Source organism: Pomacea canaliculata, linkage group LG7 (assembly GCF_003073045.1).
Source record: "Pomacea canaliculata isolate SZHN2017 linkage group LG7, ASM307304v1, whole genome shotgun sequence".
Lineage (NCBI taxonomy): Eukaryota > Metazoa > Mollusca > Gastropoda > Architaenioglossa > Ampullariidae > Pomacea > Pomacea canaliculata.
Window position 1 is genome coordinate 20,904,093 of NC_037596.1, and position 23,110 is coordinate 20,927,202.

Genomic DNA, 23,110 nt, shown 5'->3' on the forward strand with positions numbered 1-23,110 from the left:
GACGTGCCACGTGACATTGTTAAATGATTCAGTACTGATGCCATTCGTGTAACGGGTTTGCAAACATCTTTCTACTAGACTGTTTGCACATTTCACATTCACTGTCCGTTGTTTGTAATGTCTGTGGTCAGAGTTTTACAGTTTACATATCTCTGGAATGTATTTTTGTACATGACCAAAAGTAAAAACAGATTAAAGGTTGTTGTTGTTGTTAGTAATGCAGTACAGCCATACAAGTGTTTACAACTAGACGGTAAAATAACTTTATTGCATATTGTAATATTACTGGAGGTTTCCTCCTTCAAACGCAATCCCTGGTCCAGGCGACTGGGCACGTAGGTGACAGTAGTGGACGTAGTTGTGACCGGCCACGTGAACATAGTACTACAGGAAAAACGTTTTCTTACTCATTTGATGCATTGTCCATCCCATTTTGGTTGTTATTTTTCTTTTTAGTATAGCTCTTTCGTTTGCTTACGATCGTACTTTGAATAGAATGGTGAAAGGTTGTTATTGTAGGACAATATATATATTGGGTCAGTAAACCTGTTTCTGCTAAACTGCAATAAAGTCGCCACAATTTACAGTAAAGGGAAGTAAAGCTCAAATCTCGGACCAGTTAAAACAAATAATTTTAGAGAACTCAGGTGGCTGGGATAACTTGTGGCTGTGTATTACAGAGGCTCACAGAAAGCACACTGCTGCCCCCAAGGAGAGTTCCAGAAGGCATTCTGACCCGGACTCAGTCCGTTGTCGTTTGTATCAAAATCGTACGTCGGGTTAGTGTTGGTGTCGTTGTGTTGAGTCGTAGTCAGCAGTCTTGGTGTTGCTGTTTTGTGGTGAATAGTTACCTGTTTATCATAGACAATGGCAAGTGCGCTCCCTCCCGACATCCCCGTCGTTGGTGGACCGCATGTGTCCTTGGTTTTCACTAAGTTTGTTTGGATGTTTGTTCGACTGGTTACATTACTCACTGTGCTGTTGTTACAATGTGTCATCGTGAGTTATTACTACCTAAACATACAACGTTCAGTTGTTTACAGGTTGGTCTTACTATAAATGGTTCAAGGACGAAAATCTAACCACGTAACATTAAAAAAAATTGTTTATGAAAGTTTATTCGTAAAAGAAAATTTTTTAAATATATATATATATATTTTATGTCAACATCTACCAAAATAAATGCATTAATTAATTACAACCTTTGAAATTTTGTAGTACACGTAACTCCCTTACTCACTGATTATTAACGATTGGTCGACTGATTTATCGTCCTTTTCAAATATTAATGTGCGTTTTGTTGTTGTTTTAACTCTGGTTGTGTTAATGTATATAACAAGGCCATCTTGTGCTGTTGTTATTCTTGTCCTTTGGTGTTTACCCGAGATCTCAGCAATGTTTTTGTCCTCTTTGCCATAACGTGGGTATCTTAGCGGACATGCATGCTCTTTGGTCTTTACCTGGAAATGTCAACACCTCTTACATGTTTGTTTGACCCTCTCACTCGCTTACCAGTAATTCATTAAATATTGATAATGTATGTCTGAGGAAGTTTTAAAGTTTTTAATAAGTCTGATGCATTTATCGACTTTACATAAATGAGATGAATGTCATACCTGAAACGTTACCTGTATCCTTAAAACACTGCAGTAAATCTGTTATTAAAGTATGTTATCTGTGAAATATCTAAACCCATTTTCCACAAAATCAGGCTGAAAGAGGAATTATTTAAGATAATTATTACTGTGTTTGTTCACAATGCCGAATATTGCGAGTGAATTGATGCTCTATCGTTGTGGTGTCCTCTACATTGTTTGTGTCTGTCTTTGTGCAGCAAGCAAGATCAACCTGATAGGTAACTTCACCTGTACTTTATATTATTACTGTTACATGCTTTGATAGTCCATTGTTGTCAAGTCTCTGTAGCTAGGCAACCCATACTAACAACCAAACATCGGTCTTATTAGAGTTGTTGAAACGCATATGAAGCAAGTAGTGGTAGAATGTCTAACATCGTTGTGAAGTTTAAAGTGGGAGGCGGAGAGAAGTATAGTCAGTATAGTCGTGACATTTTGTTGAGGACTTTCCGAGTTTTAACTAAAGCTATGGCTGCTTGTAGTTGTAGCTCTTAAGCACCTGCAAACATTTGTTTTCTTTTCTGGTTCTGAAAAAAAGTAGACAACGAGTAAAGCTAATAGACAGCTTGTTCATTGTACTGTCTGCAATGTTTACTTTGTACATGAAATATTGTAGTTATGAATTGTCAGTAGTTGAAGCTGTAGTAGCTCTCAGTTTGTGGCTTGTGACTAATCAGCACGTGATGCACGTGAGACTCAGGGCCACTCACCTAGCAGTCATAACCCTGCAAATATTGTAAATAGGATGCTATGGACAAGTTTTAAGATTTTCTTTGAAGTAAAGCTTTAACTGTAATTAAGAAAATGCATTACATGTTATGGGTGCAATAAGTGCTACGGAGCATTGACATTCTATTTTTTCTACTTGTTCTACGGTTAACGCTTTCCATGTACAAAGTGAGTTATTTTGGCAATAAATTGCCTGTTTGTTCTTCAGTTTACACTCAAAAATCTTTTAAAAAAAGCCAAAGAACGCTTTCTTTCTCCCAAGTTTTTTTCATTTCTACCCATTTTCAATATTTCTTTTTTCCGTTTGTCTGCCATCATAAACTGTTGTTGTTGAGGTTCGTTTGTTAATGGTTGACATACGTCGTTAAAAAGTATTCGAAATATGAACCAAAAGTCATCTCACAGACAAGTGTGAAGACTTTCTATTCTCCTAGAGGGGCAGAGACTATGTGGCTGGAATTAGTGGGAAAGATGTTAATCTCGTGATTTCTCTTTCCACCAGTTGACCGTGAGTCCAAGGTATTATCGGGTCGCAGCCTCATGACCTTGTCACGGGTGGTACCTGAAGGCCTCACCTTGGCTGTCTACCTGGACGTGCCGGACACCGTGATCACAGGTGAATAGTGTGGACAGGGGACACCACTTTATCCTGTAACTGAACAGGCAGAAAAGACATAGATAACAAGAGACAATAACTTTTGTTCACTGATTGATATTGATTGATTGACTGATTGATATTGACTGATTGACTGATTGCCTTTTATACATTTAGCTATTGCAGAATTTCGATAAGCGATATTGATAGACAGGAGGACGAATGCATAGATGGATGAGTGAGCTGGATTGTTTGTGCCATTAGATGAAGGCATTGACTAAATTTATTAGATTGGATGCTTTATTAAGTTGATGAATGGTGCACTGACTGAACTTATTGATTGGGTTGATAAAATAAACTAAGGGATGGGTAGATGAAAGGCTAGACAGGTCTGAATTGATAGGGGAATGAGGATTGAGAATTGGAGAGGAGAGAGAGAGGAGAGAGAGACTGATTATTGTTTGTTGTGGTGACTCCAGGGATAGGTTTCGATGCCCTGGCGCAGGGTAGCCGCATGTGCGACATCACCTACAAAATTCTGGTGCGCTGGAAGCGTGAGTGCAAGGACAAGCGCGACGGTGCGGTGCAGACGCTGGTGGAGGCTCTGGAGAAGATGGAGAAGTCGGGTGTGGCCAAAGTGGTGCTCGAGCAGCACATGGAGAACAAAGAGCTGACCCCCGACTGCTTCCTGCAGGCCGCTGTGCACGGGGTCCACCTCAACTGACCCCAGCGCATGACCCTGACCCTCCCCTTCTACCCCACCAGTGCCGGCCCCCTGGCGCCATCTTGCGACCGTAAGGCAGGGCGCGATGCTGGACACAAACTGGCCTCGTTATGCCATCTCCATTATGGTCTTGATGATGGGCGTTTGTGTTTGGTTGCCTTGTTGTTTGCTCGTAGTCTTGGATTTGAATTCTGCAACCATGTGACCTAACCCGCTGGTTGCATGACCTGTATAATTGTCTCCCTTTACGCAGCATTGTCCAACATTGTTACTTCCCCTGATGTGTGTCGACCCATAAACCCAAATGTGGTAGTTGGAACTGCTGGGACGAAACCATCAAAAAACACTGTTATTTTACCTGATGTATATCTACATATAAACTCTGAACTGCTGTGATAAAACCACCCACCAGAGTGGAAAGCTCGTGTCACGTGTCACTGGTCTGATTATACACGTTGCATGGTTTGTCCCCTCGAGTATTTGATTGCAAAGTGTGCGACCTGGCTTGTCTTTTGTTGGCTGCCTTGCTTTCTGTGACCGTATTGTTGCCTGTATTATATTTGTCCATCTACTGGCCAGATGTGTTGCATCGAATACCTTGGACATCATTAATCTATTCACCAACAATAATAATGACACCTAGTTCTTGTTCGTGCGGAAGTGACGTCACTAGGAAGCACCGACTGCAGTTATTAAGTGAGGAGACCTCAGTCCTGCAGTCAAAAGTACCATTACTAATAAAACACTGGATTTACATATGGCATCTGTGTGTCTACGACATTTAGTTTTGAGCAATCCACTTCCCAGTCGGACTAGATGCCAGATATTTGATATGTAATTTATATGTGACTTTCATAAGTAACTCCATCGTCGGCTTTTTCGACCGCATGGCTTTAGGAAGGCTTTTGTTTTATACTTCAGAAATCTTTTCCCTGTTTTCCGGAGCTGTGTGTGTAAAACATGCTCAGCCAGGGAAGACAAGCATTTATTTAAGACATCAGATCTTGGTAACATGAAGAAATGGTTGTTGATCGTCCTGAGCCATTTGAACTGTAATAAAGTTGCCGCTTCATTTTTACATTTACTCCTGTGTCTGCAGTCTGTAATCTGTCCTTTGCTTGTTTTGTCATTTATTTATTTGGTGCATTGTAACTCAGTTGTTCCGACTGTAAAAATAGATGACAACCGATAATGTCAGACATTGTAAACATACGTGTTTATGTCGAGTGTGAATCCATTGTGTGTTTCCTGTTTGAAGCTAAACTGTGATGTGATTTCAATGACCAGAAATCTGATTTTCTGTAGGCATAAACATGAAGGAACACGAAGACTGTATAGATGTGTGCGTGTGTGTTCGTGCTTGCACATGTCTGTATGAGTAAAAGACAGAACGAGTCTCGTATGGACAAATTTTTGAATGAGTTTCTGTAAAATGTTTTGCAATATGTGATTTGCGATGACCTTTGAGGAAAGAGTAATATACTAATCTGTAAGATTTGAGACTGACTAAGTTTCAAGAAGTATATATGACAGTCGGCATAGATATGTACCCACATGAAGTCAAACATTACCCACAAGCGCCTGCAAGGTACCAGTCAATGGACGATCCCCACATCGTTAACAGCGTGTGAAGAACTGGTTCTTATGAAAGAAACGTTAGCAGGAGGTTTTGATAACAGAAAACTGTACAGGACAAAGCATTAACAGGTCGAAATGCTTGACATGCAATCGCGTGTTAACACTCAATGTTCATAATGTTCTGTTCACACGCTCTGCATTTTCAAGCGCCGTCACGCGATTGTCGACCTGGAGAATTCTGGGGATGTACATCTCTCTACAAAGTCAAGGTGCTCTCTACGACACCATGAGAAAATTGGATAGCTAGAGAGGAACAACACTTTATTTAAATTGTCTATTTTTAGGAACAGTTTAGCTAATTATTTTTGCATTAGAACATGACAGCAATCACCTCGCGACTCGCTTTGCATCTAGACTAAGGTGACAAGGAGAAATAATCAGATCTTGATCGATTTTGAACATCGCATCATATACTAAAGGGGGTGAATACACCGCAACGGTCGTCATTTTGTGGAAAATGGCAGAACACAGGAATGACAGGTATTTAGTAAAACACTGCTGCTCTCTGCGCAGGACGAAGTCGTTACTATTTTCAAAATGCATGCAATGTACGTGTCGTTCGTTCCGGAGGTTGGTAGGACAAAATATTTTATTATCAACTGCAATAATTGCTGTAATTAGCTACAAAGTATTGGCGTAAATGGAATTCTGCAGTACATGATTGAATACATATTTTGATGAAGAAATTAAAGTTGCTAACTTGTATTTTTATTGATTTATGACTTGCAAAGAAAGGAATAAAGTTTTCTCCGCCATTTGAGTCGAAAGTTGTGAAGACGTTAAGCGAGATGAAAGGTCAGAAAGTGAGCGACAGAATGAACAAGAAACTAGCAGACACAAAATTACATCAAGCAGTCTGTGAAACTCTTCAATCTGATGATTTTCTACCTCATGCCCATATTGTCACTGCACTTCCTCTCATGTTTGGCTCCTACATTCAAGGCTCGTTAGGCACACGGTAGGCAAAACTAGACATGGTAGACGACAGTAGATATGACAGACAGCACAAGACAAAGAATACCAAGAGTTGTATCTAGAAGTTTCATCCATGGAGGCTGTCATCGAGATTCCATGATTTCGATAGTTCCTTGTAGCTGTTTCTGAAAAGCCTTCCAGATGTTAGAATCACTCTTTATCGGAAAGACACCAATGGAGCTAGAAGTGTTCTTTAAACTTAAAAAAACTGTTACAAAATAAGTGATTTTTTCACATATCTTTCGTTATTAGCAAAGATCCGCGTGTTACTGTGTGTGGATGCGCAATTATTGATAGAAAGACAAATGGATATACATGCATGTACTAAGTAAATTGACATTTGTCATAGAACCAGCCATGCACTTGTCGCTTCAAACATCGCATTACAGGTTCTTTGGAAAATAAAGATAAAAACCCCAAGAAAGTCATTTGGCAGTCCCATGTCTTTAAATATCAACGGCAGCTAATATTGAAAAGGTGTCCCAGGTAAGTCGCATATCTTCCGTCTATGCAGTTAGGCAAATGAAATACAGTGGCAGCTTCAGAAAAATATTTAAACCTTATAGTTCTTTTAACTTTTTCTTTATTCTGTAATGTTTATTTGCTGCCTAAAGTAAGATTGAACTGTAAACACGGTGCAATACTAACAGTTCAGTCATACAGTTTACCAGTTGCTATGGACGCCGAGGTGATATCAGGGGAGAGCAGTCTCACAGCAAAGAGGTCGCTAGTGAAGTCCATCATGGCGGCGCGTCAACAATGTTCCTGGGTGACGACCATCAGTCCTGTGTTTACATCGTGACATTTATTTTCTTTGACTGTAACAACTGTCACAGCAGTCTGAAATATGGCGCTTTCTTCCGAGGAAGCATTTTGGAAGGAGCATCAAGATTCGTATGCGCCATTTTGTTTTTTTAGCATCTTATCAGCCGCTGTTTCCTGTCCCACTAATACTGACAACACTTTGTTACTGTTCCTCTAGTCCAGAGTAGTGAGATAAACTCTTACCTTATTTCTCATCATCTTCATCCAGACCTATAATGTCCTGTACTTGTATCATTTCAAACTACCTATCAAACTACTACATTAACGACGTTCCGAATTTACGTGTCTGTAATGTTGCAACTCAAATTCCGAATAATAAACTAGTTGACTGGCAGATTACGTGACTGATTAAGCGACAGTCAGATTTGCTTATTTTGTATGTCTGGATAAAATGGGACAGACAGATCCTTTGGCTGACGGTGTGACTAACTGGCTGATTAACTAATTAACGGGAATTATGATTCAGTATGTGTATAAGCATATTGCGTTAGGAGCATTATGCCTTCTATTCATGAATACCAACTTAGATTGAGCTTGAAAACAACAATAGATTCATTACAAGTGTATACTTAATTTGTCCTTTACAACATTAACAGTAAGTGTGAATAACATAAAGAATAACTCCTACTTCAAATTAATAATATCATGTATAACTGTTCCAGTTTGATCCGAATCAGAAGTAGACTAAGTGATAATGACAATCACAGAGCTGTACGCAGGGGCTCTTCACTAACACAGGGGAGAAAAGCACGTACAACTCCCAAGCAGAGTCATCCACCTTACGGCAAGTATCGGCAAACACCTTCACCAATTTTGCCAAAGTGAGTCAGAATGAACCAATTTACTCAAAACAGTGCTTCTGTTGCCACAGCCTTTTATAATGTAACAGATGTTTTTGTATGAATGTCAGATTAAAACTATTTTTTGTAATAGTGTTCATACATTTGTGTAATGCTTAAGAATGTGTTGGTTGTACCTAGTCAGTAAGAAATAATTTTATATTTAATTAGAGAGTACACCGGCTTCACTATGGGTTCTTAAACAGGGTGAACAGTCCTCAACCAAACACACCACCTCTGAGGGGCAGCAAGTTTGATGTTGTGCCTCCTGTCAAGTCAAGGCAGGCAGCTACTAGGTAAAACCATGTGTGTGTGTGCAAGAAAGAGAGGGCGAGTGAGAAAGATTTGCTGTGATCTTCAAACAAAAAATGCTAAGAAAGATTCAGAATATTGCTGTGAAAGAGGCTAATGGTATCAGTTTTGAAATCCTCACCAAGATGTAAACAGGTGAGCATATGAATTGATCGATGCACAGATGATGAAGGATGATGAAGCTCTGACAGAGAAATGAAAGGAACAACGTGTGACATTTTCATGGCTGAAAAAGAACCTTTTTTGACAGATCAAAGCCAGACTATGACAGCTGGGGTGAGGATAGTGATGATGAAGAAGAGAAGGAAAATGACCGTTACCGATACAAACCCAGACCATACCCCCAGCAGTCCCCTTTTATGTTTGGGGCACCTTTACCTGTATACTACCCTCCACCCCCGAGAGGTCAGTACTGCTAACAAAGTTATTTCTGTACTGTTGAGAGGTAGGGAAGTAATTTAGTACAGTAAAGCCTCCTTATTGAGACTTGCTAAAATTTACCAAAATCAGATCATAACTTGGAGTGGTCTTAGTAGCGAAATCAACAAGTTTGCTTTCATTCCATGAACCATAACTTCAGACACCTATAAATTAAATTTTGTTTATTTTAATGTTAAAAATAAAGCTATTAAAATCATAGTGATTTTGTCTGCTAGTTTCACATTTACTCCATCATGCTTGATCTGTTGATTAAAGATTAATAAAAAAGCTAACTTTCCAGGTAAGAAGAATCAATACACATGCACCAAAGTAGACAAAGATGCTATCTTAAAAATCAGTATTTATATTTTTAAAATATATTTTAAAAACAGAATTTCTGCAACACAGCATCAATAGTCAGTCAAGAGAATTTTATTATTATAATCATAAGACTTGTTAAAGGTTGTTAATTAAACACAATCTACTGAGGAGTGTTGGTAAAGAGAAAACAGTGTTGAGGGCTGGTCATTTTGATTAAAAAACCATATCAGCCAAGCAATATCAACCCTGCCATGACCATATCATTTCACACAAGGCCACATTGTCTTAACACCAAAAGTCAAATCAACCAAGGGCCAGTCTAAATAAATGTTCAGACAGTGACACCTGTTTGATTTAACCAAATGTCTGCTTATACATTTAATATGAATCTCCAAATAAAAGAATAAATGATGAAAAAGACATTTTCAAAAATTAATTTAAGGGGAGCTGTCATCTGTATTCATTTGTGAGATTTGTTGTCATAATGTGTATTGCCAAACAGCCACTTTTGTTTAATAAAATGTTGGCTGAACTTTTTCAAACAATGCATGGATCTGTTGTTAATAGTTGATGTTAATAGCTACTAGTGTCATTGGTGATTAATTTGTCTTTTGGACCTGGATCATAATCAGTTGAACTCAGGCAAGTGGTGGATATAGCTGGAACAATATAGTGGTGGATGGAAATGACTTGAGACCTAGTGAAAAAGCAGTCTTTTTCAAATTCATATTTCGCATTATCTTTGCAGAAGGTTGTAATATATAATATAAATGGTCAGCCAGAATCTGTCTAGGATTAATGCGCTTAATACTTTTCAACATATTAGTTCTGCAAAAAAGATCAAAATAGCAAATGGTTGTTCATAAGTTGTGTTTGTGACATATTCGTAAAAGAGATGATGATTATATTGCAAATTACGGCTTTTTTTTAAAAGAAGGGTCATATTTTAGGGAGATGGAAGTCACAATACAGAAGGTCTCAATGAGTAGGTTTACTACTTTTGAATTGCATTGACACACAGTATGTCTTGACTGCCTTTATGCTGCATCTTCACCTTTTTATTCTGAATGCTTGTATCACTATAAACAGGTGAGGGTCGCCGCAAAAAACGACAAGATCGGCGAACACCAGCTTCCAAGACTTACAAAGACATTTATCAGAATCGAAAGTCACGTGCATCACGGAATTATGGCAAAAGCAAGAAACAGAAACGTGACACTGAGCGCTATCCTCTGCCACTGTATGGAAGTTTTATGGTTCCTGTTCCAGTTGCATTTCAGCCTGTTGATGGAAGCAAGTTCAAGGTGCCCCTTACAACATTGCAAAAACGAAAACTAGAAAAGCACATGATATAATGGGTACCAACTGAAAGGCTCATAAATCATGTTCTTTTTGTTACAGTTTATTTCTTTTATTAGTTATTGAGTATATTTTCTGTAGTACTAGCCTTTTAAGTTATACCACCTTTCATGCATGTTTTCATTTGGAATGTTCTTGAGATTTGGCACTTTGAATGGCTTAATTCATAATTCAATATCTCTTTTGTTAATGCACATGGCATGTTCTGTGAAGCATTCAATTTTTGTTCAGACGCAGAGGAAAGGTTGAAATAGATCATAAATTGTGTTTATTCTGTATTTTTTTAATCAGTACATATATGGGGAAGAGGAATCAGAATCAGAAGATGAAATGGTATGATTTTATTTCATTGATTTAATTTACATTAAGATTTTTATGAAGCTTAAGTTGACTGTGTGATTATAACTTCATACTTCCATGGCAGGTAGCAAAACTGTGGTACAGCTGAGTAATATGGCATAGGAAACATGGACTCATACTGTGTTCCATATGCCATTTTGGTCATTTCTTTCACTAGTTTATTCTATCTTAACTTATGTCTGATGAAGGTGAATACATCTATAATGCCACAGTCAACGCAAGGTTTGCTAAAGAAAATAAATCCATCCGGTGCATCTCAAGAGATCTGTCAAATTTTTGTACTTTGATATAAAAGAGGAAAAATGTTGACGCTAAACTCTTTGGCTGTCAGCACTTGCAGATATTATCCAAGAATTTTGTTTCTTAAAAAATAGACCTAATGGTCCTGGCTATAATAGAAATGGCAGCACATATAGTTATAGTTCTGTGTAGAGAAAATATAAGCATAGCTGCTAACAGCTGAAAAAGGGTGTAAACTTTTGAGTTTTAAAATTTTGTTTTAAAGGCAGTTAAAAAGAAATGGAACTCAGACTTTCGAGTAAGGAACCTGCAGTCCTTTTCATTTCTGTAGTTGTAAAAGATTCTAACTGAATGGTAACATACTTAGAGGTTTTTGAATAAATTTTCTGTAGATGAGAATGATGGAGTGTTAGAAATCGTGTCCACAATATGTAGATTTTTAATTTTGAAACCTATCTTGAATACTCTTTTGACAAAGATGCCTTTTGTGTGCATTTTGCCTTAATTTATGGAGGTGGATAGCTTTTGTAAAGGGAAAAACTTTTTCCTTTATTTTTGCCTTATATAGTCTTGCTTTTTGGGGTGTGTTATCTGTTCATGCACATGCACATGCATTGGTGAGAGAGAAATGGTGGGAGGGAAGAGAAATGCATGCTTGGATACATTCACTTATTTCATTCGCTAGTTTAGATAGAATTCTTTTCTTTCATGATTTTGGTTGTTTTATTTTGTGATGTTTGGCCAAAGACATTTTTCAAAATTTGCAGCTAAATGCGCGAGCCTTGAGATTTTATTTGCATAGTATTCTTTCATCTGCCTTTAGTTCCGCCGTTGGAGAGCATGGCTATTGCAATAACACACAAATGCATGCATGTGCAGGCGCCACACACATACAACCCCTACTTCATACAATAAATGTATATATAATTCTGTCATCAGCCATTTGTGTCCTTATCACAAGATTATAATTATGAATCTGGACTTCCCTTCTAAACATTGTCATCATCTTTGTTATGTCATCGTATTAATTGTGTTGAAAAATCTTTTTCAGGATGTTAGGTCGTATATCAGAAACAACCCTAGACTCATGGATGTCTTTGCCAATGATCTAATCAAAGAATTGCTGGAAGAAGAGATAATTCCTGACACTCTTGTTGAAGCCCTTGATGAATTTGAGCGATTGGTGTGTAAGCTGGCAAAAGAAAAAAACCAAAAAATAGTCAATGCTGTATAAACCTGCAAAAATTGTTTTGAGGCTTAACCCTGTTTCCCTGTAGTAAGTTTTAGGAACTACTCACCCCTCTTACCTTTCTACCACCTTTGGTTTGTTCATTTTGGGCTTCATAATAATATAGTTTTGTGCATTCCCTTGAATTAATGCCTTCAACTTCATACATAATCTGGTTCCCTTCAGTGTTCTTACTCTTGCTTATTAATTATCCGTTAAACAAACTTTATTTTTAACCTGTACATTCATGTATCTGTTTGTATTAATTTTAATTTTGTGGTATGTATTATATGACTGTTTCATTTGCTTTTAGCATTGAATATTTTTCTGCCTCTATATATATCTTTATTTGTTCTGTATGGCTTTTTTTTAATTTGCTGCCTCCGGTGCTTGCCACCCGAATATAAACATTGTATGTTATGCTTTTTCAGCACACTTGCATTTTAATAATGGTGTTAAAATCCTTGTCATCCTGTCAGCAACATCGCAGTATTTAATTCAAATGTCCATTGCTGTTTGCTGGAAGGACAACAATATTTGCATCTCCTTGCATAGTTCAGGATGACTTTGAACATCAGGTTACTGCAATGGCTTAATGAGCTTCTGTTTTTTCTGTGTTTACTAACTCTAGTGTTTGTTTTGGTTAGTACTGTGTTTACAAGCCTAGAGTACTTCCCAACATATTTATCTGTTTATTGTATAACTGTCTTCAGGGACATACATTGTTAATGATATTTCATTATTTTTTTTTTTCAGAATTGCTCTCTTTTATAGCATGTAGAAATAGTCTGCCTAAAAATCTATCTTTAACTGAAAAGTGTTACTTGCTAAATGTTTGGCATAATGACTGTTATTATGGTGGTCAATATAGTGGCCTACACTTACATTATTCATGACATTGAAGCTCTTAATATTATTCTCTATTATATTTTTGCATATTTATATTTTGAAATCACTAAAGAAACTTTAAACAGATACTTCAAAGTATCTAGTTAGCACAAAGGAGAAAGTGTTAAAGTGATGAAAGTGATGTCTTTGTTTCTGATGGGTCCTTGGAATTACAGGCCCAGCACCAGCGATTTAAATTAAATGTCAGGAGCTCCCTGAAATTTTGTTTTAAAATGAAACTTAACTTGTAGATCTGTTTTACATTCTTCCCACATAATTAAAATATTTTAGATCATCAGTTTCCCTCTATTCTTGTGCAGATTAGACAGGAACGTTCACTTGGGTTTCATATGCTGTTTGGTATTCACTTTAAGAAAACAAGTTTATTTGGAGATATAATTCTTGGTTATCATGTATGTATTTGTCTCCATGGTTTATAGCCCTATGACTACCCTGCCTACCTGCCAACCCTGTATGCCTGCGAGGATGTCATGACAGATGGAATAAAAGAGTTACTTCATGACATTGTCAAGGAGTCAGCTTCTGAGCTTGCAGAAGAGTGAGTGGAAATTTGGGCTATCACGTCAATATAATCCATTCTGTTAAAACCTGAAGATGTTTTTCTCATACAAGAAAGCTGTTGTGAAGTACACATCTTTACTTATTTGTTTAAACATGTCTGTTATTAGTATTAATCCATTAAAGACTTGATATTTTAATTTTATGCATATTATTAAATGATTATGTTAATTTCCATACTGTTGCAGCTACTTGGAGGAGAAAAGGCTGCAGCATGACCCATTGGATGAGTTCCTCACCTCACTGCTGTCAGACGCTGTTGACCTCAGTGTGAGGGAGTTGGTGCGTGAGGCAGTTGTAGAGATGGCAGAGAGCCACATGCTTGACACGCAGGCCACACAAATTTATCTGGGAGTTTTTCAGGATCATCTGAAAGAGATTATGCCCGATGTGGTAAGCAGATATGGTTCTTGGCCTTTGAAGTATAGAAGAAAGTATCGTCTTTAGGAAGAAAATAAAAGGGTCTTCAGAACATTTAAGAGGGTGAGGGTGAGAACTCTTTATTCAAGCGTTCTTTATTTAATTGGCATTTCCCTTTGACTTCATAATTCACAGTTTTTAATTCCAATGCCAGTGGAAATTATCAATACTGTCTGCACTGTCAGTGATTGAAGCGAATAGTTCTGCACAGTTATGAATGACATTCAGTTGGCAGTTCTCCAGTTTCATGCTTCCAGTATATATCTGAAATGCTAAGCATGTTTGATTTTGTGCTTTGTTGTATGCTAAACTGTAGGTTTTTTGGTAGTCCTGTGAACATAGCACATTATTCCCTGCAGTTTATTGACTTTTGATTTTGTGACACAGCTAAATGAAGTGCAGTTTGAACTGATAGCAGAAGAATTCATCCAAGAGGAAGTAATTGCACCCGAAGTGGAGGAGGAATCTACCTCCATTGCGAAGGAAACACTAAAGCATTATGACAATAAAGTTGCTCGCCGAGAGTTCAGTGAGGTAGGTCAGCTTTTGCGGTAGTGTGACTGATGAATGATGTTACAGTGTGTTTAGTTGCAGCGCGATGTCACTGCACCCAACTGCCTTAAGGTGAGGCCTCTCTGTCTTTTTGTCTCCCCTGATGTATCGTTCTTTCACTGGACATTGTTATGATGTGAGTTTTGGGTCATGCCAGCCAAGACGTTTGAAGACAATGGCATGGCAGCATGGACCTTCTGACCCATGTTGATCTGGGGCTTGTTTGTGCGAGAAAGAAAGGGAGACATCTTGCATTATAACGCCTATTAAAACTGTTGGACATACTATTTTGAATTTGCTTTTTCTACAAATGTGGTGTGCTAATCTGGCTTAGATGTCTGGAATAAATTCTGCTTTACATACATTTTTTTGTGAAGCCCATTGAGATGTCTAACCAGTGAGAAAGTGCACCATATAAGTCCCCCTTTAATTTATTATTATTTATTTTAGTTTGGTTGTTTGGGTGTTTTCATTAGCAGACAATGCATGATTGCTGTCAGATGCTTTGGGCTGTGGACTATGGTTTTCAGGGAGAGTTTTACGCTGCTCTGTGTTAAATGTTACAATGGTTGAAATCCTATAGCTCAGGATATATAAATGTCACGTATTTTTCTTTGTTAAGCTTCAACAGGTTGTTCTAAATATAGACTAAAACTTCATTTTATGGTTTTTTACAGGTGTTCCGGAAGGCAGGTCAGCAGCTAGCAGACTCCATGCTTGTGGGGTATCTCATGTCGGTCATTGCACGACAGGGCAAGCTTCACACCCAGAATGACCACAATAATAAATACCTCGATAGTGAGTGTCACAAAGGAGAGATTCTGTTAAACTCACATCCTGCGCCAAGAGTAGCAGAGAGGATACATATTTAGAGTGTTATTATAAATGTATACAAATATATCCTATTACTACCTTTTTTACTCGATGATAGTTTATTGATTAGCTGTGATGCTTCCACTCTGCAGCACCCATGCCCCAATGTTGACCCTTACTGCGCCCACCAGCCTTCCTTACCATTTGCTTGGTGGTGATCTCTATGTTACAAAACAGAACATAAGCTCTAATAGTTCTTATTTAGGTATTGACTAACTACTCATCTATCATTATCTTTTAATTATCGTTCTTTTGGTTCTACAACCCCCAGTTAATTTTATCCATGGTGGTGTATGCTACTTATTTTGTGTTAAAAAAAGCTATTTTTCCCAGTTGTGGCCCTGCATCCCTTGAAATCCATACTACCTTTAAATAACGCCATGCTGATATCTTCCTCACTTCATGCCATTTTAACTGTTCACTGGTCCATCTACCAGAGAGAATGAAACTAGCCTTATAGATGTCTTGCCCTATAAGCACCATTCTTATTAATGCCAAACCCTGTGTGTGTCACTATAGAGGTTGAGGTCCCTCTGAGTAGTTTTTGTAGCGAGCTATTTGTGGCACTTACTGATCAGGCAAACAAGCACACCCATAATGACCCCTAAACAGATATTTAGTGGTGTACTTGTTAATATGCATTGGGATAATGGATTAAATTCACATTAAGAGTCTCATGATGTTTAGTTTGGAATTTATATTTAAATTTCAGACTTGATCATGAATATTGCCATGGAGCAGTACTTCAATGTACAGAAAATGCGTGACAAGACAACGCAGAACAGACCTCTGAGAAAGTTGCATGAAAAGGCCTTCATTGATGTGGTGAGTAGTAACTGTCGTGCTCTTTTGACTGGGACACTTTGTTTTGACCATCATTTTCTGCATCATCTTTTCCATAGTCACCATATCATTATTACCATTTTCACTTTTGTTATTTTTGGCGTCATCATTGGTAGTAGCATAATCACCATCTTCCTGACACCACCATCTACCAGGACTACCTACCACCATGTTCATCAGTATATGATGTGAATTATCGACATTGTTATCAATGCAAAATGTTCCTTTTGTGACTTTTCTGTCGCTTGGCTACATTAAATTCTTTCCTTGTTGGCTGCTGATGCATTGTTTTACTCACCAAGAGTTGATTGTACATCGTTTGCATTGTTCATTAACATTGATCAGTGTTAAGTCTGTGCATGTTGTTTTTAACCTGGATGTAGTAATGTTGCGTCACTGATTTTGCTTTTCATACAGTCGTTAGATGCCTGCCTGAAACAGTTGACCGCCTCCCTTGATGAGGACCTTGCTGATGTAGATGAGTATGAACGAGGAATCAACGATGGAACAGTACAAGCCATTACCCTCTCAACCAGGTAGACATTAAGCTGGAATTTTCTTGCATCCTTTTTGATTTTGTTTGCTATATTAAACTTGTTCAATGACTGCTTGATAGGTTTTTGTTAGACCTAACTGTTGTTACTGATACAAATATTGCCTCGTTAACAGAAGTTGATTGTGTAGGGCATTGTTAATACTGTTGTATGTGCAAAGTGTTCATTTTTTAATATGAGTGCTGCTTTTATGGATGATTCTTCTTGTTGTTGGTTGTGGATGCTTGTTGTTTCTGTTACTCCACTCTCGGGGAATTTTCTTTATTTCACTTTGGTTTTTGTTTTTGGTGTTTTGTGCTTGTCCCTGATAGTGATTTTTTTCCTAACATATATTGTGACATTTCTTCATGCTATTTTTGTTTGTTTGTTTTGACAGGTAGCAGAGGAACTCCTTGTTTTGCCACAATTCCAGTGGTTCTAATCCCATGACTTCATGAATGGACACTGTCACCAGCTTATGCATTTAAAGAGTGCCGAACCTGCAGAATCAAATCACTAGCTTTATCACTGGCATTTTTACAAAGTGCTACTTTCCAGACATCCCAGGAATGCCACACCATGTCACTTTCTAAAGCAAGACTTATTGTTTGCAGTGTGCTACAGATATGCAGTGTTATGTGATTATAGCTTTGTTTTCTGCTTTGGAAACTTGTGCTATAGGCTCAGTGGCTTGTTCATCTAATGGGAGGGAAAAAAAATGGAAGTGCTTGCGGTGTCTGCCTTTTCATGAGTATGTGCATAAATTAAAAAGTCTTTAATACCTTATGTCATTCTGGGGTGACACAATGTGCACTAAGGGTCTGGTATCAGAATGTGCTGAAGAAACATGCAAGCCATTGGGGGACACTATAATCAACATGCAGAAGTTTGACAGCAGATTACAAATAAACTTCCAGCAACATTGTGACACAACCCTCTCATTGGCTGATGGACCAGAATGAAAGATATTTGGAGTTAACAATCAGCTGATATACAAGGTTTTGTGAATTTATTACCAGTGTGGCAAATTGAAAAGTTGTTTTGTGACATGGGAATTATTTTATTTTGCATCTAGAGATGAGCTTCCTTACAAAAGTCCTCTGATCATAGACAGTGAAGTAAAAATTGTGAGGAACATCTTTCAATGTGAGCTATGCTCTTTTGTCATGCAGGACATGAGACAAAGATGCATGTGAATTCAAGGATTTATGCAAAATATTGCTCTAGAGACAAAGGCTTGCTTTGCAAGCAGGATAGCCTATTTTTCAAGAGATATATATACATGTATGCACTAATTAAACCAGTCCTACATTTACTCTGCTGGTACAATAGAGTGTTGTTGAAGGGTACCTAATGATCATGAAGCCAGAGCTGCAGTACTCAGTGACGCTGTAGACGACTTTGACTGTGTGAAAATGAAAACATATCAGCATGGACAGCATGACCACACAACCATCAGAAAGTGCTGCTGAGATGTGCTGTGTATAAATTCTGTCAATAGCCACAGAACTGTGTTTAAAGAAGAATACGTCCCAGAAATGAGTCAGTCAAATTTGTGATATTTACACAAGGTAACTGGCCTGAATATTGAGACATAAACATGTTTTATGTTATTCTGGAAGATTTGCTTTTGGCAACAACAGTCTGGTTGAATGGTGGTATTGTGTGACTGGTAGAATGTAAACTTGGTGCTTGTCAGATTCTTGTTGATTTGCATGATATGTCTACATCATTGCTCTCCTGCTCAAGGTTTCGCCCATCTTACTGAAAAAAGAAAACAAAAGTATGCAATGTATGGCAATTACACTTCACCCTAACCTGAACACACAAAATCACAGCTGAAAACAGATTAAATTATAGGCTCTGTAATGCCCTCACTTAAGTTTGTAGCTTAACATGGACACATAGGTTTTTGCCAATGTAATCTGGAAATGTCCAATCTGTTTTAAGTTCTTTTTCAGTGAAAGATACTGTCATGATTTGACCATTGTCACCATTTGTGATCATATTGTCATTATTAAGAAATTTTTCCAGAAAGGGAACTTTAAAGGCGGTAAAAGATTACTGAAGAGGAGTGGAGTTTATGTTTGAGTATGACTTGACATAGATAATCTTTGCAGTGATCTTGATAATGTTTAAGAGTACACTTGTTAAATGCCTGCATTCAACAAACCTTTGCTTGAATGTCTAAGTAAATAAAGGAGATAAAATTTATTCTGGAAGTGCAATAAATCAGTAAGAAAGATGATGCTTAAAAAAAGACAACCCAAAACATGAAATCAGACATTATAATATTATGTTAATATTGACTCTTCATTAACACTCTTAGATTTCAATTTTATGTTAAGTTGGATGCTTAGTTCTCCTTTCACAGGTAATTAGGGGTGTTGGTCTCTTACACAGATAAATATGTATTGCAAAATTATGGACAGAATAAAATGTTTATAAATAATAAAGAATAATGTTTAGAGAAGGGAAAGGAGAAGACAGTATATGTTGCTGTTACCTTTATAACGGTGCAGCTGATACACAGATAAAATTACTATTACTGTGATGTTGATGGGAAAGAAAACTGCAGATGCTTCCACCTGCCAAATTCTGAGAAACCCATTCATTCCAAAAAATAGAAAATATATGTGTACATCTTAGTTGTATCGATGTGTATCTGTAGGTGAGATCATGGGACTATACCCATGAATCTGTGTGTGTGTGAGATATATAAAGTGTGTGTTCGAAAGAGAGTGACTAAAGGTGCAGGTAACTGTTGTGTAAAACATGATTTTATGGATGGACATATGTGTGTACTTGCTTCTATGCATTTGTGTATGCATGTATATTTACTTTTGCATGTGGACATGTGCAGGTGTGACCTTTGGCCTTTTATCATTTATTGACATCATCATTCGTTCATATCAAGGGGTTAGCCATCAATATTAAAAAAAAATATTGTGTGTGAGAGAGAGATAGAGGCAATGCACATGCACGCGTCATACACATTTGCCTACATCTCTAGTGAAATGAGAAATCTGTTTGATTCATTTATTGAAGAATGATTGTCAACACAAACGGTGAAATAAAAAACCAGTAACAACACTACATCTGCTGTATATCTTGAAAATCACTAGAACAAGAAAATGGATGCACGTTAGGTATCATAATATACACTCACATTATCATTTCTAAATGGAAATGCACAATCTAAATAAAACACTAAACCATTCATAACAATCTTATTTGCTCTCTCTCTCACAAACACACACAATAGTCGGCCCACTAAAGGTCAAACAGTTCACATTGAAAAGAGTGACATCAACATATCAGTGTTGTCAGCAGTGACCCTAGTGTAAATACCATGTCTATTGAAACTCTGCAAACAGTAAGGCAGGGTGAATGGTGTTTTGAGCCAGCAACTAAGGCTATATCACTGCAGGGTGTCCAGGCCTGTAGACTAATTCTACATGAAGAGACAGAACATTGTGCCCGAGACGAGAGTTGAACCCAGGACAGCCAACCCTCACTGTCTTGCAAGCAGTAAGAGAAGTTAAACAACACCATGAGGATATTTCAAACTACAGCTACATTTTAGGTTTTGTAGGATGCTGTTGAACAGGATAAAATGTATTAAAGTTAACGACAGCCTCCTCTGTAACTGTATATCCGCTTCAAGCAATTGAAGGCTCATATCTCATGTCTCCTTGCTGTGCCACAGTAGGGTTGGGCAACACAGGCATTGCCTTACAGATCGTGCCTCTTAAGTCTTCCTGCTGTCAGAAGCAAGTGTTAGGACTGGTGAGAAGGAAGGAATAAAAGCAGCCAACAGCACGAGCACTAATTGTGTCGAGACTTGCATTACACCAGTTTCCCTGATGACTTCTGACCTTATTTTTGTTACAAGCCGTTGACACGTTCAAACGAGGGCTTGCAGCCCCTAGACAGGCAAGGTGGAGGAAAATGTGTTGGGACAGCCAAGAACTGAGAGAGAGAAAGGCCGCCAAGTGGTTTTAGTGTCATTCGATACATTTCACGCCCTTCTTTTTTCCTTCTGTTAAGTTGAGGCGGTGGGACTTTCCCTGTATTAAAGTTCACTTCCTGTTCATGTAGGGAACTGCCGGGGTGGCTGGTGGCCCTGAGGTTGTGTGAAAAGAAAATAAAAAGTTGGCGTGGGTGTAGGAGAAGAAAACCCTGCTTAGTGTGTGCGGCTAACACTGCTTTGTTGAAGCAAAGAGAATACAAATATAATCTATTTGAAAAAAAAAAAAAAAGAAAACACATTTTTATTATTGTCTCCCTAGTCGTAGGCTGCTTGGATTTGATTCCTCTTTGCGTTTTCTGCATTTGTTTTTATTCATCATTGTTGTGTTATTGGTTTGTGGGTATTAGAGGTGGCACTCATTAAACTGTCCAGTTAGAAAACACACAAGAGACAGCTTCATGTCGGCTCCCGCCCAAGTATATTTAAATCTCTCAACCGGAACTAAACCTATACGGATTGTTTCATTTTGGGAATAAGGCCAACACTGCCTTATGTCACATCTCCCTTTCTTTAAATGGACATTGTTTCAATATAACTTAATTAACATTAATTTTAATGTTCTTGAATGTCCTATTCAAGTCTATGTGCGTTTGATTCGAGTCAATCATTTACAAGTCAAGTCTCTGTGGGATCTTGATGGTGCGACCACTTTGGTAGTCTTGACAGGCTGGTCTGGAGGAGCGATGACTTTGGACGCTGGCACCTTCCTGGCTGCGGCTCCTGAACAATAGCTCTGAATTGTCAACAGGAATGTCTGATCGTCTGAGTGTAGACCAGACAAGGGGTCGGGATCCTCTTCGGACTTTGGGTTTGTTGGAATAAGGGACGACAGAGTCTTTGGGATAGGTCTGGGATTCTCGGGATTGGGATCTCTGGGAATCAAGAGACGCGGTTGCGTCGTTGGCGACCGTAGGGAGTCTCTACTCATATGATCTGTTGGGCAGAGACTTGATGATTGTCCCTGGTGTCTGGGTTGGCTTCACCCAAACTGGCTGACCTGGTTCCAACTCAGCGGCTGGTCTGGCACGGTGTGCTCTGTCGAAGTTCTGTTTATTTTTCATCTTCTGCATCTCGTCTTTCTTCTGAAAGTCCTTCCTTTCTTTTCCTTTTCCTTTTGCTCGGAAAACTGAGATGGTATGGTGGGGACCAAGGTGCGTAGTCTTCTCCCGAACAACAGTTCTGCTGGACTGAGACCTTGCTGAAGTGGCGTAGCGCGATATGTGAGAATCGCTAAATAAGGATCATCTGCCTTCTTCAGGATTGATTTCACAGTTTGAACGGCGCGTTCGGCTTCGCCATTCGCTTGTGGATAGTACGGGCTGCTTGTTGTGTGAGTGAACTCGTACTGTTGAGCGAACGTTTGGAACTGCTTGCTGGAGAACTGCGGGCCGTTGTCTGAGATGACAATTTGTGGAATTCATGGCGGGAAAAAATGCTCTTAACATGGTTGATGACTGTTTCCGCCGAAGTATTCTTCAAGTGTGCCAACTCAATATAACGTGAATAATAGTCCACCACCAGTAAGTACTGTTCTTTTTTCAGTTCAAAGATGTCCATGCCAAACTTTCTGCCAAGGAATGCTGGTGTGACAGAGGAATGAGTGGCTCAGGGGGAATCGGCCTCTCCTTGATGCAAATTGTGCACTTCTGTACCATGGACTCTATCTGCTGAGAAAGCTTTGGCCACCAACGCTCTCTCTGGCCAAGGCACGACATTTTACGATGCTTGATGTCCAATGTGAAGTCTGTGGAGAATGTCTGTTCTCAGTACTTCAGGGATGATCAGTCTTGATCTGTAGAGAAGAAGTCCATCATGTTCTGTGACTTCTGAACGTACTGTCCAAAACGCTTTCAGTTCTTCATGTTCTGGACTAGAACGTGGCCATCCATTGTGGAGATAATACAGCACTGTCTTACAAACAGTATCTCTTGCAGTCTCATTCTTGATTTCTTCGATGCGTTTTTCACTGGCTGGCAAGCTCTGAATCACTTGCTTGATGAAGATCTCTTCTTCTTCACTTTCTCTCATCTTTCTGAGTGTTTCTTACTGGGGCTCGTGAGAGTGTGTCAGCAGTCACGAGATTCTTGCCTTTGTGTAGACAATGTTGTACTGAACTATCAGGCGCATCCGGAATCTCTGAATTCTCGGAGGTAGATCTTCAAGGTTCTTTGTTTTCAGTAGAGCAAT

General features: G+C 38.5%; 2 protein-coding genes across 5 annotated transcripts in view; both read left to right on the top strand.

Moving 5' to 3' along the window:
* Positions 1–6,083, top strand: part of LOC112569035 — a 28,841-nt gene extending 22,758 nt beyond the window's left edge. The window contains exons 9-12 of the mRNA XM_025246684.1: positions 681–779; positions 1,835–1,855; positions 2,869–2,982; positions 3,441–6,083. Of these exons, the coding sequence (XP_025102469.1) occupies positions 681–779; positions 1,835–1,855; positions 2,869–2,982; positions 3,441–3,685 (479 nt within the window). The 3' untranslated portion in view covers positions 3,686–6,083. The remainder of the gene's footprint in view (positions 1–680; positions 780–1,834; positions 1,856–2,868; positions 2,983–3,440) is intronic.
* Positions 6,084–7,026: 943 nt separating this feature from the next.
* On the top strand, positions 7,027–21,152 carry LOC112568978. Of its 4 annotated transcripts, XM_025246587.1 has the most exons (14): positions 7,027–7,192; positions 7,786–7,944; positions 8,169–8,258; positions 8,525–8,679; positions 10,105–10,319; positions 10,666–10,707; positions 12,026–12,157; positions 13,531–13,649; positions 13,858–14,062; positions 14,477–14,623; positions 15,319–15,439; positions 16,227–16,339; positions 16,775–16,893; positions 17,288–21,152. In XM_025246587.1, the coding sequence occupies exons 1-14, from the start codon at positions 7,146–7,148 to the stop codon at positions 17,289–17,291; spliced, it is 1,668 nt and encodes a 555-aa protein (XP_025102372.1). In that variant the 5' UTR covers positions 7,027–7,145; the 3' UTR covers positions 17,292–21,152. The 4 variants fall into 4 exon arrangements, with proteins under 4 accessions (XP_025102372.1, XP_025102374.1, XP_025102373.1 ...); XM_025246589.1 differs by lacking the exon at positions 12,026–12,157; XM_025246588.1 differs by lacking the exon at positions 10,666–10,707.
* Positions 21,153–23,110: the final 1,958 nt, after the last annotated feature.

Coding starts and splice junctions, on each gene's coding strand:
- LOC112568978 (XM_025246587.1), top strand. CDS start 7,146: ATGGCGCTTTCTTCCGAGGAAGCATTTTGGAAGGAGCATCAAGATTC. Junction 7,945..8,168: donor CCTTCACCAATTTTGCCAAA/GTGAGTCAGAAT, acceptor GTTCTTAAACAG/GGTGAACAGTCCTCAACCAA. Junction 12,158..13,530: donor TTGATGAATTTGAGCGATTG/GTGTGTAAGCTG, acceptor CATGGTTTATAG/CCCTATGACTACCCTGCCTA.